At 38.9% G+C, this 16882-nt stretch overlaps 1 protein-coding gene across 1 annotated transcript in view; it reads right to left on the reverse strand.

Annotated features, from left to right (window-relative positions):
* Window positions 1-16882, reverse strand: part of LOC109029728 (putative ATP-dependent RNA helicase TDRD12) — a gene marked incomplete at its 5' end in the record, with an annotated part of 132363 nt that overhangs the window by 53908 nt on the left and 61573 nt on the right. Inside the window, 5 exon segments of the mRNA XM_072306319.1 lie at window positions 2891-3032; window positions 7809-7928; window positions 9667-9832; window positions 12256-12460; window positions 14034-14222. Of these exon segments, the coding sequence (XP_072162420.1) occupies window positions 2891-3032; window positions 7809-7928; window positions 9667-9832; window positions 12256-12460; window positions 14034-14222 (822 nt within the window).

Raw genomic sequence — 16882 nt, forward strand, 5'->3', positions numbered from 1 at the left:
ATGACACTCTGTCAAATTGGTCCGCTTTAGTTGCCCCGATGACGTTTGCTTATAATTCCTCAAAACAAGCAACAACTGGTTTTTCTCCATTTTTCCTTTTACACGGTTATGAACCAGACACAGATATAACAGCTAGGTCTGCTTTAGTTGCCCCGATAACGTTTGCTTATAATTCCTCAAAACAAGCAACAACTGGTTTTTCTCCATTTTTCCTTTTACATGGTTATGAACCGGACACAGATATAACAGCTAATCTCCCAGAATCTGAACCTTGTGCTTTGCTTGAATCCATCAAAAGATTAATCGAAATCCGTAGCACGATCCCAGATATAATAAGGAATGCTCAGCTCAAAGACAAGGTCAGATATGATAGAAATCGCCTCCCATTTGTGTTCAAACCGGGTGATAAGGTAATGGTTACCAGAACTAGATCAAACTCCAAGTTAGAACCGCTGTACACGGGTCCACATACCGTTCTCTCCAAAGAATCCAAGGTCAATTATGTTGTAGAAATACCTATCAGAGGATGTTTGTCTCCTGAATTGTTGCATATCTCGAGATTAAAACCAGCACCAAAACCTGAAGCTGTTCAATCTGTTATCTTTACCAGGAAACGTACCCGCTCAATTTAATCTACACTTGAAATAATCGTGAAATGTGATGTTCGATAAAGCAAAGATAAACCTCAATGTGTAACCTCAATCTAATGTGATATTGATTTGATTGTATCAGAAATAATCTGCAATAATGTCTAAAATTTTGTGATACATTTTCCTATTTGTAATAAACCTTTTGTTATCAGATTAACTACCCTATTTTTTGAAATTATGTGTTTCAGAAAAGGAATGAGATTGCTGTAACCAGTATTATCTGATGGATGCCGTACAACACTGAAGGACAGTGAATGCATTTCACATGATCTCAACTCAGAGCACTTCCCTTGCCTACCTGGAAATAATCATCAAGAAATCATTCTGTCATCAAAATATATATTTTTGTAACCAATTAATTTTAAGTCAAATTAATCAGTGATAATTAACTTTTTCCCAGGCTAAATGCTCATTCCTTTTGTTGTCCCACATCCATGCGCATAAATGTAACCCCTTTTGAATAGCACTTTCAGTTGTAAATCCTCGAAGGCTCCTATCACCCAAACCTACCAGCCGAGCTTTCTTTCTTTTTTTTTTTGCCTTCCCCGTTGAAACTTTTTCAACGTTAGTGGTTCGAAGTGCGGGCGCACTTCTTACTAAGCAGGGGGGATGTCTCGACACCGCGACCATTTTCGAATCTCCCGCTCGGAGGGAGGGGTGATAGAAGCGAGAGGGGATCGAGTGCTCGAGTGCGGCCATGTTAGGCCAAGCTAGTCAGCCGGGTCAGAGCAGTGGCATAGACCCGTGCTCACCACCTTTTTTTTCTTTTTTTCGTTTTCGTTCCTTTTCCAGTTCACTTTTGTTCAGTTGTTGAACTAAATGTTCTGTTTTTCGTGAATACACGATCTTGTTCGTATTTCGTTCGTCTTCTTTTATTCTTCGCTCTCCCGTTGCTGCACTTGCGGCAGAGCTCCCACAACAGAAGGCAAGAGGAAACTTTTGAATTTGAATGGGAGCCCCCATCGTGAGATACGTCGTTACAAAGAACATAACAAAAGACAATTATTTGCGTTAATTGCAGGTTGCCATCTATCACCGTTTCGTCCAAACTGCAAGTCGAAAACCGGGTGAGCCTATGTGGAAGATGTGGAAAAATTCACCACATGCAGCTGAACCAATAACCGCGCTTCAATATTTAAATCAGAAAACGTGTTTAAGTCGGAATTTGACATTGAAATACCTGCAGAAATGAGAGAAAATCAGGGACTTTGCCCCCCTATTATCTCATAAACGGTTACACGGTTAACGGTTAAAACGGATTAAGCAACCTGAAATTTTAGTATGTGTAGAGGGTCATCCTAAGGATGGGAAATAACCTCACACGTACCCCAATTTGGAGGGCCCAAAAACGGGCGAATTTTGGCCCTTTTGTGCAAGGCTCTTTCAGTACCTTTTGTCCTGAATTTTACTACTCCCTGACCATGACCAACATTTAGAACTGTCTATGTTACAATTTTGTTTTACTATGTTCTGAAAAGAAGACTATTCAGTTCTTTCATCGCTTCTCCAGAGGAAACGTCGCAACAATGCTGGGCTAATTATCCAAAGGGCTCAGGGGTGGGCCACGAAACAGCTCTCTCAAAAATCTAAGTGTTAATAGTATGCAGAAGCTGCTACTGATATCAATTTGATGCACAACCATTTTATGTATTATTTATTGGTAAATTATGATAAAAATTAAATGCATCTAGCATTGAGTTGTTAAAAAGACTCTCCAAACAGGAAAGTGGTGTTATATGGCTTTTTTAGACTGCTCCGGCTTATTTTTGGCGATTTTAAATCCTTATCGGGATCATTTCTCTTAGAACTAAAAATTAAGGACTTCTGAAGTAATTTTACAAAGGTACAGCAGTTTTTGTCTCTTGTTCAAACCTATTCAGATGAATTCACTGTAGCCCAGCTTATGTGAGCCTATTTGAAATATGTAGAAAAATTCACCACATGTAGCTGAATCAATCATCGAAGACCACCCTTCAATATTCATATCAGAAAACATGGTATAGTCGGAATTGAACATTGAAATATCTGCAGGAATGAGTGAAAATCGGGGACTTTTCCACCCCCCCTTCCAATATCTCGAAAACGGTTCGTACATTCAGTGTGTGTAAAGGGTCATCCTAAGGATGAAAAATAACCTCACAGGGACCCCTATTTTGAGAACCCAAAAACTGGCGACTTTGTGCATGGCTCTTTAGCCAATACTGAACCCCTTTGTATTCCATGCGTTATCCTTCATGTACCTGAAAAGGTAGTCTAGTTATGAATTCCTGCTGTATATTTGCTACTTGATCCAGATCCAGAGTATCCTCTTGTCCATAATCAACATAGAACACTGTCACCATATTATTGCCAGGCTTATCAATTATCTGCGCTCGGAACCATCTAAAAAACAGACAAGTTTTGGAGTTATAAAACTATTTCAGCTTTATTGACAAAAAAAGATTGAAAAAAACTCTGTACTGTTATAAGCAAGTGGATGATAAATAAACCATATGTAATAGCCCACTGGAAAAGGGATTTTGCAGGATTGAGCTGAGTTTTTCAGGGGTTACTTGTATACTGCCTGTATACTGTTGTTTGTTACTGCATTTTTTGCAAGGTAACAATTTCTTTGGTCCCTATTTAAAGGGCTAATTTTTTAACTGTTCGATTCAAATTGCTTCTACTTTGATTTGATTCCACATTATCTGACGTTTCTCATGCCAGAATGATTGCATAACACGTCTTTAAACAATTGTCCCGATAAGCTGATTATAAATGTTTAATTACCATGGTTCAACTACCATTTAGTTTTCCAACTATGCATGAGCTTATAAATGTACTGGATTTTTGTGAAAATTTGGTCTTTTGCATTTTATAAAATCATTAGTGAATCAGGTGCATGCATGAGAAAAGTACGTCTTATTTCTTGAAAATCTTACCAACAGTTGCTCAATTAATCATTTATAAAAAACCCTACCACAAGCGGCAGGGTTTTTCCGTGGGGTTGCCGGCAAGTAGGGGACGGTTCTTTTTGTAGTCCACGCATTTACCGCGGCATGAGTGTATTTTCCGAAGGATAGCGTCACATTGGGGAATGAAAATCATTTACCCATCCCCTCTTGCCGCAGATATGTTTCACGAAGCAGTTCCCCTTGGCTGATTAAACTTGACCCTGGATCCCAGTTATGATTTATACTGAAGTCAGACCTATCCATTCCCTCATTTTTGTATCTTCGGAAAATACACTAAAAACATGTAAGAACAACTATAAATAGTAATCCATCATTGAGTCACGGGTGCATCTTTAATTTAATTTTTAATTTCAGTCCAAAATATTCATTATTTCTCGAGTTTTCACGCACCCCCCCCCCCTCCCGCCTGTAAAACACTTAAATGGCCGCTAATACAAAACGTATGAGCCGATTTCGCTGAAATTCAATAGGAAACCAGCGTTAGTAGATCTCTAACTACAATCAGAATTTCAGCTCAAAACATTCATTTTCACTCGAGTTATCGCGTGGACAAAATTAAACCTCCCCCCACTTTGACCCCTCGCTGTGCGAAAAGTAAATAACGTATTCCGATTTTTTCTTCAAAATTTAAAAGTACTCTTAGGGGACTATAAACCTCAGAAATTTCGTTTCAAGAAACTTAAAAATTAACTGCCGCTCAAAGCTCTGAAAACTGAAAAATCCTCACGCTGGCTGAAATACATACATACATACATACACCCTCACACACACCCCCTCACACATACAGACATATATAAATATGTGAACATATAAATATATATAAAGAGGTGACTGCTCTTCATCAGCATGAAAGGGAAAAAGGGCTACCAGAACCCTAGAGGCCCCAGAGGGGGGCTTTAACTTCCAGAACCCTAAAATATTAATCCAAGAACCCAATCTTAGGACTAGGTTAATTCAAGAGGCGATTAAAATAAAAAGATGTTCCACAGCAGTGAATTCACGAGGCGACACAAGTTGTCTTAACGCCATCTATGATCAGTTTTTCTAATTATGTGTTAGTCTATGGAGTGGCCGACAAGTGGCGCTCTCTTTTTGTAATTGATTTAACTTCAATATAGAGCATCCACATATACTACATTGCTCCTTGTATAATTTCTGTTTACATATTTACCTATTTGCCTTTATCACTTGCATAAATTAGCTACTTGTAATTTTATTAATATTTTAAAGAAAATTGTCAATATTTCTGACTTGTAATCCAAATCTAATTTTAGTGCTTGCTTCCTGGCCAGGTGTTTCTTTTGTAAAGTGTGCACACTACATTGCATGATGTCTTACTTTATTGTAATGTATTTCAGGTATCAGTAATCTCTTTGTTAAGTTTTGTACTTTTCACTTTTAATTTGCACTGATGAAGGTCGTAGATACAATGGCCGAAACGTTTGCTTGTAAATGACACCTTATGCTTGATACTTAACAATCCTGTGTTGTCCTGATGTTAAGTAGAAAATAAAAAAAGGTTTTTGGCTAATTAAGCTCAATGTTAATTCTAACCTCTGAAAATAATAAGCCAGCCGAAAGGCATTTCACAATTTATATATATATATATATATATATATATATATATATATAAACGAGGTATCGGTCACTAATATTTTTTTGTATGGATTTTTCCATACTAAGAAATCGGGCCTGTTGTCAGCGCCACTACCGGTTTCACGCTTGTTAGCGATCTTCAGGTGTGCATAGACAGCCAGTCCCGATTAGAAGCTCGAACACTCTGAGATGCCGTGCAAATCAGAATGCCAAACTCCGGCGGGAGCCACACTAGCAGCGCGGCTCACGCCCTCCACCGTTAGCCACCCAACAACTCCTAAAGTTTTACTTCTGGCGGCTAGCCGCAACGCGACTAATATGCCAACCCGAAGGCCTCCAACGGAGGAAATTCGAGCAATCCATTTACGGACATGTTGCTCAGCACTCACGCCTCTGTGCCTATACAAATCAAATGATTTGTTCTGACCTTCATTTATATGAAATGCAGTTTTTTACGAGGTATCGGTCACTAATATTTTTTTGTATGGATTTTTCCATACTAGCGAGAACCTCATTTATATATAAATATATATATATATGTGACAGAAAATGAATGACATTTATGTTCGTGATCTACGACTCAAGATCGGTGCTCTTCACATGGTCCCAGGTCTAGGTCCCACCATGAGGGAGAACGCAATAGTGTATCTTTCCTTCGGAAAATACACTAAAAGCTATTCATCAACAAATTCTTCATGGAAAATTCTCACTAAGGTCTCCTTAGAACTGGCATTATGTTGTTTAAAGTTCTGTTGAAACCGCTTGTTGATATCATTCTTCGTCCTCTTAAAATAGTAAACAGTGCATTACTTTTGAAACAACCTATGTACAGTCAACAGTTTTGGTGATTATAATATGAGTAATCCTAACAAATATATTACTTTCAGTGACAGCAAGGTTCAAGAAATTTCCTTCGGAGTCTTTTTAGTGTATTTTCCGAAGAAAATACACTATTGCATTCTCCCATGACGTCGGACCCAGACCTGAGACATTGTGAAGAGCACCGATCACGGGTCGGAGATCACGAAAATATATGCCATTCAAATTCATGTGTATATATATATATATATGTGTATGTGTATGTATGTATATGTATATGTATATGTATGTATGTATGTATGTATGTATGTATGTATTTCCGCCTTTTGAAGATTTTTCGATTCTTGAGTGGTTATATCATTCTTACGTTGAAAGATATTTAGACCAATTTTTTTGCATTTTGTAGAGACTCATTAGAACTACTATTCTGCGAAAAAAAATTGAAATTTGAGGCAATAGATTTTGAGGGGTGGGGCTCGAAAGTGGGGGGGAGGTCAAATCTTGTCCACTCGATAACTCGAGCGAAAATGAATATTTTGAGCTGAAATTTTTATGGGTGGTAGTTCTCCCAAAGGACTGGTTTGGTATTGAATTTGAGCTAAATCGGCCGAGCCGTTTAAAAATGGCGAGCTTTGAAAGTTTTAGGCGGGGGGTGCGCGGCATGAGGGGAGCCGGCCGGAGCAGGGCCGCACAGTGGGTCGGGGGAGAAAGTTTTTGGACAAGCTGATCGTCGCAAAGTGGGTCAGGGGGAAGAAGTTTTTGGACAAAATTTTCGTCGCACAGTGGGTCAGGGAGACGAAGTTTTTGGACAAAATTTTCGTCACACAGTGGGTCAGGGGGAGGAAGTTTTTGAACAAGCTTTTCGTCGCTCAGTGGTTCAGGGGAAGGAAGATTTTGGACAAACTGCGCGACGCACAGTGGGTCAGGTGAAGAAAGTTTTTGGACGAACTGTTTGTCGCACAGCGGCTCAAGGAAAGGAAATATCTGAAAAAAAAACTATCCATTACATAATGACGTTTACAGACGTACGATTTTATGACTACAAAAATCCCACTTCGGGAAATACACTTACTTCCCGCGGTGGATGCGCGGGACACTTAAAAAGAAGAAAAACTAGATGTGCAGACGACCCTGAAAAGACGCGCGCGAAGCGTGCGTCCCGGGGGGGGGGGGGGCTTGGGGGGGCGAAGCCCCCCCAAAAACCGGCGCGGAGCGAAGCGGAGCGCCGGTTTTTTTTGTTTTATCCTTCCTTGAGACTAGTATCTCTCTACAAAAACCACCGTCAGTGCCTAAAGATATTTGTATGTAAGTAATAAAAATGAGGGAGTTTTTATAATAATTTGACAGCTTTCAAGGAATAGACTGATTTAGTAGCTACGTCTTGGTTTAAATGTAAACAAACGCATAACCTCAATTCTGATTAGTGCCCTTCACGCCATGGTGGTGAAATACATCCAAGTGTTTCTTATAGTCAAAATTTTTCGTGTTTAATGAGTCCTGAATTGATTTATGACTGCTCAATGACTAAATTGTAATACATTAACACAATCGACTCTGGAAGAATTTGCACATGAGGTATGTTAGTTTGTTTTGATTTGAACCAAGAAAGTGATATTATATCAACTGATGTAGTCACTTAATCAGTCTATTGGTTTTTCAGATTTGTTTTTCACAGGTTGAAAAAAATTACACAGTCGGAGTATTTTATATTGATTGAAATACAAATTGCACAGAATTTCATTTTTGCAAATGAGCTTAAATGCGTATGGGGAGAGAAAAATAAGCATACCTGTTCGGAGCTTCTCCTTTAAAGTTTGCAACACAAAAATCACCGACATTGTAATTCATTCTCGAAACTTCTCTATTCGATAACATGTGTTTTTCTATATCATTGTGAAGTTTGACAAGACTGAAAATAAACATATAACAACATACTCCATGAAAAAATTAAGCAAGCAATGAGCTTCTTCAGTAATTTCAATTCTTGAATTTTTCAAAAGTAGCAAGTGCACTTATATCACAAAATTTCTGGGCGAAAATATCAATCCATGAAAAATGAGTAATAGTAGTGGATTTTGAGCTCTCATTCCAACATGCATTATCTTGAGAACCAAGGTAACATCTGAAAGAAGGCATTAATAAAATAAATAATTTTGTTGAAATTTTATCTTTCTTAAAAAAAAGCAACTTTGAACTCTTTTTTTTCTTGCAGTTATAAAATTCTAAAATACCCACGAAAATTCCTGTGAACTTAGCGCATTCTCAATTTTTCTAAAATGCAAGAACTGAAAATTAATGAGCAATCTCATTCAGTAAATTGAAAATTAAGACTCAAATCTCATAACACTAGTTAAAAGGGGGAAAAACAACAATAGTGTATTTTCTTTCGATGATGTTTGGATGATTGTTGTTGATGATGTTTCGAGGTGGCCCAAGACACATAAAGTTATACAAAGGACTGGCTCATATGTGGTAGAGATGATTTGAATTATTTCTTCCTAACTGTATAGAGTTGATTCTTGATGATACTGTTGACGAAATGATTTTGATAACAAAAGACACCAACAAAATTGGTATATAACAAATAAGAGAGGTGAGAGTCGACTTGACTAGCAGCTCAAATCATAAACGAATTGTACAAACAAATCAAGTCACCAAAATTCCTTTTACCATGTTGTGGATTTTGGGGAGATATGGTTTATTACAGTGCAACCTTTTTTTTTGATCGATTTAAAAAATTAATCCTGCCCTAGGGAATGGGGATATGCAACCATCTTTCCAGCATCACCACAGCTCCTTATCAATATCGATATAACATCAGTACCACTACTAAACCACAGTATTCTTAGCCTTAACCCTTTCCACTTAAATTTTTTTAAGGTCACCTGCCCCCAACTCTGATTTAATTTGGCCGAAATTAAAGGTTATTGGCAAAGAGGTTGGCAAACGAGCGATGGCTCCCCGGAGACACCTAGCGGTGAAATTTTGAACTCAGGTGACTCAAGTAGTTCCATGTAGTGTCACCAGAGAGCGCAGCACAGGTTTCCATGGCCATTATTTACATTGTTTCCGAGCATTGAGGGAGACGGAAATTTTGTCGAGCACAGCTCGACACCTGAGCGGAACCCCTGAATCAATTTTGTCGAGTCCTGCTCGACACCTGAGTGAAAAGGGTTAATTGATGCAAACAATAGGGGTTTTTCTTTTAATGATCAGCTGAGGTACCGATGGAGATCCATCGGCTGCCATTTTGACTATCGATGGCCTCCGATCGGTCGGTAGTTTGAGAACGCTTCTCCTTTTACTGATGGATACAATTGTAAATAAAAGCAAATTCCTAGACTCCAAAAACAAATCCAACCAATCACTAGGAGACGAGATTTGTAGGTTAACTAATCCACCAATGGAACATGTACCAGAGAAATGACCGTCACCTCCGAACAGTGATCGGTGGTCCTAAATCCATCGGCCGAGCAACCAATAGTTGTGACATCAGAGCCGACCGATCAGTTTAAGGACGCATTTTAGTGATCGACGGTACCACCAATCAATAAAAGAAAAGCCCTACTATTTCATCTAGCATACAAACCACGAGTTGATTAGAAAACAACTGATTATTTTGTGGGTTTCGATTCAATAATACTCACCTCTCATTGAACTTGACTAGTTGAACGAAAACCATGTCTGGACCATTGTTATGCGTAATATACACCTTCAGATGACAAGATTGTGATTTGTTTTCTCCGTCAAGGGGTAAGTGAGCCCATTGCGGTTTTATCTCTTCCACATGAACCAGTTTCTTCTCATCATTTGCTAAAATGATACCACATCAGTAAAATTAAAAAAACTTGAGTTCAGTTACTTTAAACCAGGTTCACTGAGCTTAAGTTTGACCTTGATTATGCTGACAAGCTGCATGATACAGTTCTATTATAAATTAGAATTTTTATTCAAGTGCCTATTGAATTCAAATTTAAAAAGATACAAGTTCTCCAAGTGCAACGCTCGTTCATTTTGATACCATTTCCTTTATAATTTAAAGAATTATGATCTTTTAGGATAAGATGATTGCTTTTACTTTTTGGCTCCCCAGGAGGGCCGAGCAGGGATTTAGAGCTGAGGTTTGAGGAAGCATCATAAACGGAGCCGCATCGGCGCGCAAGGCGGAGGCCCGGCGCGGACTTTCATGCCGCGTCTAACAGTGCGCCGGGGGAGCGCATTTGCCGTTGAGGCGGCTTAACCTGGTGAAGCCGACACCCGGCTGATTTTCTGATGCTGCATCAGTTTTGATGCTGAGTACAGCATCAAAATTGAGGCGGCTTCAATTAACAGACACGTCGGACGCCAGCGCCCCGGGCTCGGCTGCCGGTCGGCTAATTGCACCGGGCTGTGTTTTCAACCCTTCCTCGGCGTCCACTTCTTAGAACTTCTCGGCGAGGCGTGGGCCGCCGCCAAGACAAAGGGGTGTTCCGCGAATTCATCGCCAAGTCCGAGGGTCGCGGTCTTCTGGGACAGCCCCGTCGGTAATTAAGCTGGGTGGCGGGTCCGAAAATTGAGGCCGTATCGGGCCGCACGCCGAGGGTCCGGCCTCAGAAGTTGAAGCCCATGTTGGTCCCTGAGCCAGCATCAAACCTCAGCATCAGCGCTTAATGCTGGCTCGGTCAGCACTCCAGCATCGGGCTTCAATGCCCGAAGCCGGCGCCGGCAGGTTGCGCGCATAAGGCGCGGCGCCGCATGCCCGCACGGCCGCTACCTGGGCATACGGCATTAATGCTGAAGCTACGAGTCGATGCTGTACAGCATGACCTCATGAGGCGCCTCAAATGCCTAGGGCCGAGAACTGTTAGGCGCATCACTTGCCGCTCCTGCTGCTGAGACTGTACTTTTCACGCTTGTTTTTTTCTCATCATCTTCTAGTAAAACAAGCTTGTTTATTTAGTATTTGACAATTATTTTCCTGCTTTAGATTTTATATGAATGTGAATGTGCATGCCGCCCAACCACCCCCCCCCTTTTCTCCCGCATACCCCTTTCTCTCTCCACCTCTGATCCCTTGTATCCATGCGAGTGTACCGCTAGCATGCTAGGCTAGATTTTTGTTATATGTGAGTGAGATGGCGCCAGGTCCCGCCCGCAACATCGAAGGCATGCCGCTTCAGCACCGCATGGCTGTACCAGATTTAGGACTTCGGTGAGTGCTTATATTTCCATTTTTTCTTTGTGCATTTTCTCTCTACTATGTAGATTTATCCCCAATATGCTCTCTTTATGGACTGGTCGCTATGAGCTCAACAAGTTTTACTTATATGCTATAAATGATAGCCGGGAGCTCGTTGTTCCGAAGTTGCCAGATCGCTCTGCTCTACTCTTCCTTCCTCTGTCCTATTTTCTTCCCTTTTTTGGCTCTGCTAGCTATTGGAGTCCGTAACAAATGGTTATACCACTTGAAGAAGTCTTGAGAAGCAGTTAGCAGGGTAGCAGTAAAAGCGGTAAAATTAGGTTGTAAGAGGGTGGATAAAAGCAATGAATTAAGCGATTGAGCGAAGTTACTTCTAAAAGCGGTAAGTTGAGAAAAAATAAGAAAAGGATTAAGAAAAGGAAAAGAAAGAAAAAAATCTTCCTAGGTATAGCGTATGTTTAGCGATGCAAATTCCTTAGGAAGGGCATGAATGGCATTGTTGGCGACTCCAATAGCTAATAGAGCAAAAAAAGGGAAGTAAACAGGGCAGAGGAAGGAAGAATAGAGCAGAGCGATCTGGCAACCTCGGAACGACGAGCTCCCGACTATCTGACATAGCATATAAGTGAAACCCATCGAACTTGAAGCGACCCGTCCATAAAGAGAGAAAATGGGGATAAATCTACAATATGCAAACTGTCCAATAAATGAATAAAAATATAATAAAAAAAAAATACTTCATTTTGGGAGGTTGTGCTGACTATGCCACAGGAAAATCGACTTTGGAAGTGAAAACTTGCTTAATACAATAATCGTTTTAGTGGCATTAGTTGTTTTTTTTCTTTTTCATCATGTGTTACAGATTAAAAAACCCAACACAAATATGATCTCCTAAAGCACTTTCATGGTGAGTTTAAAGGGTGATCAGTTGTTCCACTCATGTAATTTTATTTTATTTTATCAGCGTTGCATATACACTTGGTTTCTAAGATACTTAGTTTTACGTCATCTGAATGAATTGGGAAAATAATTGGCAAAAATGAAGTTGGAAACTTACGAAGATTATAGATAGGTATTGGAAGTTTGGCATTCTTGCACAGTTCGTACAGATTAGGCAAATGTGAAGCATTCTTCACAGCGAAGTTACTATCTAATAATTCGTTTTTGATAGAGAACTTTACTATGTAAGTTTTGGTATTTTCAAGGTACTGCTGGCAATCAAACGGATTGAGCCATAAACTAGAGTTTAAGGCTAATAAAATCTGAAATTAGAAGTACAACAATGTAAAAACTAGAAAATTATCTCATTAATGCTCTTCTAAATGATGGACGAGCAAGCTGTTTGGACGCATTGATTATTTTAATTTGAAAGAGCAGGGACACTGAATACAATAACTGCAAAGAAGTTACTCTATGGTAGGAGACAAACAGTAGAGGGGACATTAAACAAGTGAAAAGCAGATTGGTTCCGATTGATGGATGGAATTAAGGCATTGGGTGCAGAAGGAGTACTTCTCAGTTTCAGTATCTTAACTGCACCTTCATATTTACAGGGGAAAACAATTAGGTGAATTTTCTGCAATTTTTTATTTAGAGCATTGTATAGTCATAAAGAGTATTAAGTAAAAGTTCCAACGAATTACACATATTTGGTTTGATCATAATATATGAAACGTCAGGAAAGATGCTAAGACACTATAATCGAAAAGTGGCAATTCTGACCCAATGCTTCTCAATTAAAGGAAGGACAGAGGTGAAATCCATCCTCAGCTGCCACCTCCAATGCATTGCAGGCATCTTGCCAAATGCACTCCACAATCTGTTTCCTCTCCCTGTACACCTGTCAGTCAGTAGCACAAACAAGGCAGTTAGCTCAAGGCTATTTTCCCGCAACTCGAAGCAGACTGTCTACAGGGATATACATGAGCACACAATGCCTGTTTGATTCTATCTTGGTTGGTTTACAAATTCCGTAGAATGAACCTTCTTTGTAACTGGTTACTATCCGAAGGGTGAGCTTCCATTTACTGTATTAATTGATTTCATTATTGGATATGAATATTTGAACCATTAATCTGAAGGATAGCAACCACAAAAACAATCATTCGTAGAATTCTTCTGCTAATAATTTCCTCTTCTTTCTTCTCATGTTGACTGGTGTTGGCAGTCGGTAAGAAAAATGTTCTTTTTAAAGGTGTCATTTCTGTCCCTGAACTCTTTACGTTAAAATGGTGCCGAACCATACTTCAACTGTAAGTACATCATAATATCACTTCTACTTTCTGAACAAATCTGAAATCAACCTGGAGTTCTGGGACCCAAAAAGCTCAAGATACCAACTTCTAATGACTCTAAACAAAATTAAGACAATATATAAAGTTTCCTCGCACAAAAGGTATTTTTGAGTCAGACGATGCAGCAGGAAAGCAACCATTCTTTGGTGCAAAGCTCTTTCTGCCACACACATGTTGCTAGAAGCTTTGCTTGATGCATGTCTTGATACCACTTTATATTCCTAGCATTATTGCATAGAGGTTACATCGGTATGTTTCACAAGTTTTCTGCTAAAATCAGATGTTTTTCATAAACTGGCTAAAGCAATTGTGACAACATTACAACAAACATACAACTTACAACAAACATTAGTTTAAGTCCAGACTTGAATTAAGGATGTTATTTTGAAGAAAAATACACTAGTGGTATTCCGATACTGAAGGAATCGTCAAAAATAATCAATATATCAAAAAAGTTGGTATCTCAAAGGTCCTTGTATGAAAGTTCAACTATAGATTAAAAAAAAAAAGAAAAAAAAAAACATTAAGAAGAAAAACTTGCCTTGCCCTTGAAGAAATAGCCATTCATCTCTGGTTTCTGGCATTTTGCTATTCCTTGTTGAATATAAGATGAGGCATAATAATTCCATGAGTAATCTAAATCTACTGGTTTCAAACCGCAAATGTACACAGTGATAGCATACGGAGGATCTTCTTGGAAACAGGTGGGACAATACAGAAGATTCGGCCCCTATAACAAAAAACACAAATGCTCGTCATCGTAGAAATATCAAGAACATTCATGAAATGAGAATTGCAGTATTATAGCCCCAAATAGCTTTAGTGAATGCACCCCCAGCTTTTCACACTTACCAGCATGCTGTTAATGTAATATATTTTTCAATTAAAATCTGTAATATGAACACAGTACAGAAACAAAGTATTTTGTCAACCTTCTAATACTGACCAAATGCGTGTCTCTGAATCGCTGCACATATCTGATTAAAATGCAATTATTGAACTCGCAAAGAATGAACATGACAACTTTGAAAAAATGTAAGTTACATGAAAAAAAGTCAATTTGTTTTTGCTTTCAGTCGCTCTCCGAACAAAACAGCAGGAAACTCAGGTCAAATATGTAGAAGTATTACAATGGAATAGAAAGACAGACAGAGTTGAAAGTTTGGTTGGCTTTGATTGTGCCTCTGGGTGGTCGGCTATACGTTTAACAAAAGCTCTTATCTTCGAGGTCCGGTGCTGTAAGGGTTTCTAATTTATTTCAATTTTCAAATTCTCTGTATTTTCCATGATTGTTGCAGAGGTGTAACTCACAATGTATTACTCTCCTGAGGTTCTGATAGCTGCTACTGAAGTAGACCTTTTGAATTTCGTGTCTAACTTCACGACAACGCAATCCTAATCTAAAAAATATTGAGTTTATTTCTGTTCAAATAGACACACATTCCAAAACTAAAATTCACAGTCACCTCATGAGATTTTAAGACTGCTTCGTGCAAACCAATATATATTATTTTTTCGATGTCTAGACAACTGTGATTGAGTCGGGCAAAATGGGACTTGGGGTGAAAAAAAGAAACAAGTAGCAAAAGCTACCTGCTGAAGGGGCTCCGCCCCCCCTTTAAAATTATTTATGTGAGACTTTCGGTATCATAGAAGTCGTGCAGCGACATGCCGGATGAAATGCAGCGATTAAGATTATTGAATCAGATGATGAGCTGATAAAAGCATTACTTAGTAATTTTGGAACATTTCTGACCGATTGTTTGGTTGCTTTAATTATCACTTTAATTTGCGAGATACAGTTTGTTTTCACCGGAGTCAGATGTAGTTAAATTTGCTTTTAACTGACTTAGTTTCTGATGGATTCAAACTCACTGACATTAGGTTCCAGGGAAAGGAAAAATTAATGGAAATACAGATGAACTAAATTTTACATGAATTTAGATTGATTAAAAGTAAATAATCCGAAGAAGTGATAGAATAATTGATAATTGTTACCATAATAAATACTATATACTATACCTAGGAATTTTAAATAAAAGACCCATCACTAAAATAACCCATACATACTGGTGCCTGCTTTCGGCTCGATTCCGCCAAATGGAATTCTTTATCATCAAGTCACTTTTGAAAATTCACCGTTTAGTAGGCTGTAGGAACCAATCCATGTTGAAATCTTATGAACTCATACTGGCCTTTTGAGGCTTAATTTATTCAAGCGAAGCAGCATATACTTCATTCGCTTGCTTGCTACTTTCAGTCTTCCCTTTAGTGTTCAAAAATAGATGCCTGTGGCTAAATGTAATTTTTGATGATTCAAATATATAGGGTGTCCCAAAAGTACCAGAACTGGTTCTGTAACTTCGAAAGGAAGATAAATACAGACATGATCTTGGTCTCATTTTAAAGATCAACTTAATACTTATCGATTGAGACCAAGATTAGCTCAATCGGATAAAAATTGACCAAGTTATGGCAATTTGAAATCAGTGAGGAAAGTTTACCTCTACGATTTTTTGGGAAGATTTTTCGCTTACCAGGATTCAAAAAGTTAATATTCGTATCCGCTTTCCTCCGAATCTTCCATAACTTCCTTTTGCTTTTCTTCCATAACTTCCTTTAGCTTTTCAAAGTATCGTCTATCAAACCGGATGCACTTTTTCATGCGTTCTTGCCACATATCCAACATTGTTTTCCTGAATTCTTCCTCTGACATGGCGTTGAAAAAGTTCTGAACTGCATTCTGGATTTCGGTCTTCGATTCGAATCTTTGTCCGCGAAGCTCCTTTTTAAGCATAGGAAACATCCAAAAATCACATGGAGCCAAGTCAGGGCTATAGGGGGGATGAGGGATTGTTTCAACTCCATTTTTACTCATAAATTCACGAGTTAAGTTCGATGTGTGAGGCCGCGCATCGTCTTGATGGAGTATCAACGAAGCTTTCAAGTCCGGCCGTTTCCGGGAGATGTGCATTCTCAACTCCTTTAGCACTTTGCAATAATACGCACTGTCAACTGTTGTGTTTGGTGGAACAAAATGTTGATAAATGACACCTCGAAAATCAAAAAACACAATAAGCATCACTTTACAGGCCGATTTTTCGATTTACGGCGATGAAGAATCTTCATTAAAAACCGTAGGGGTAAACTTTCCTCACTGATTTCAAATTGCCATAACTCGGTCAATTTTTATCCGATTGAGCTGATCAAGGTCTTAATCGATAGGTATTGAGTTGATCTTTAAAATGAGACCAAGATCATGTCTGTATCTATCTTACTTTCGAAGTTACAGAACCAGTCCCGGTACTTTAGGGATACCCTATGTATTTGAATCATCAAAAATTACATTTAGCCACAGGCATCTATTTTTGAACACTAAAGGGAAGACTG

This window comes from Bemisia tabaci, chromosome 1, assembly GCF_918797505.1.
Source record: "Bemisia tabaci chromosome 1, PGI_BMITA_v3".
In the NCBI taxonomy this organism is placed as follows: domain Eukaryota; kingdom Metazoa; phylum Arthropoda; class Insecta; order Hemiptera; family Aleyrodidae; genus Bemisia; species Bemisia tabaci.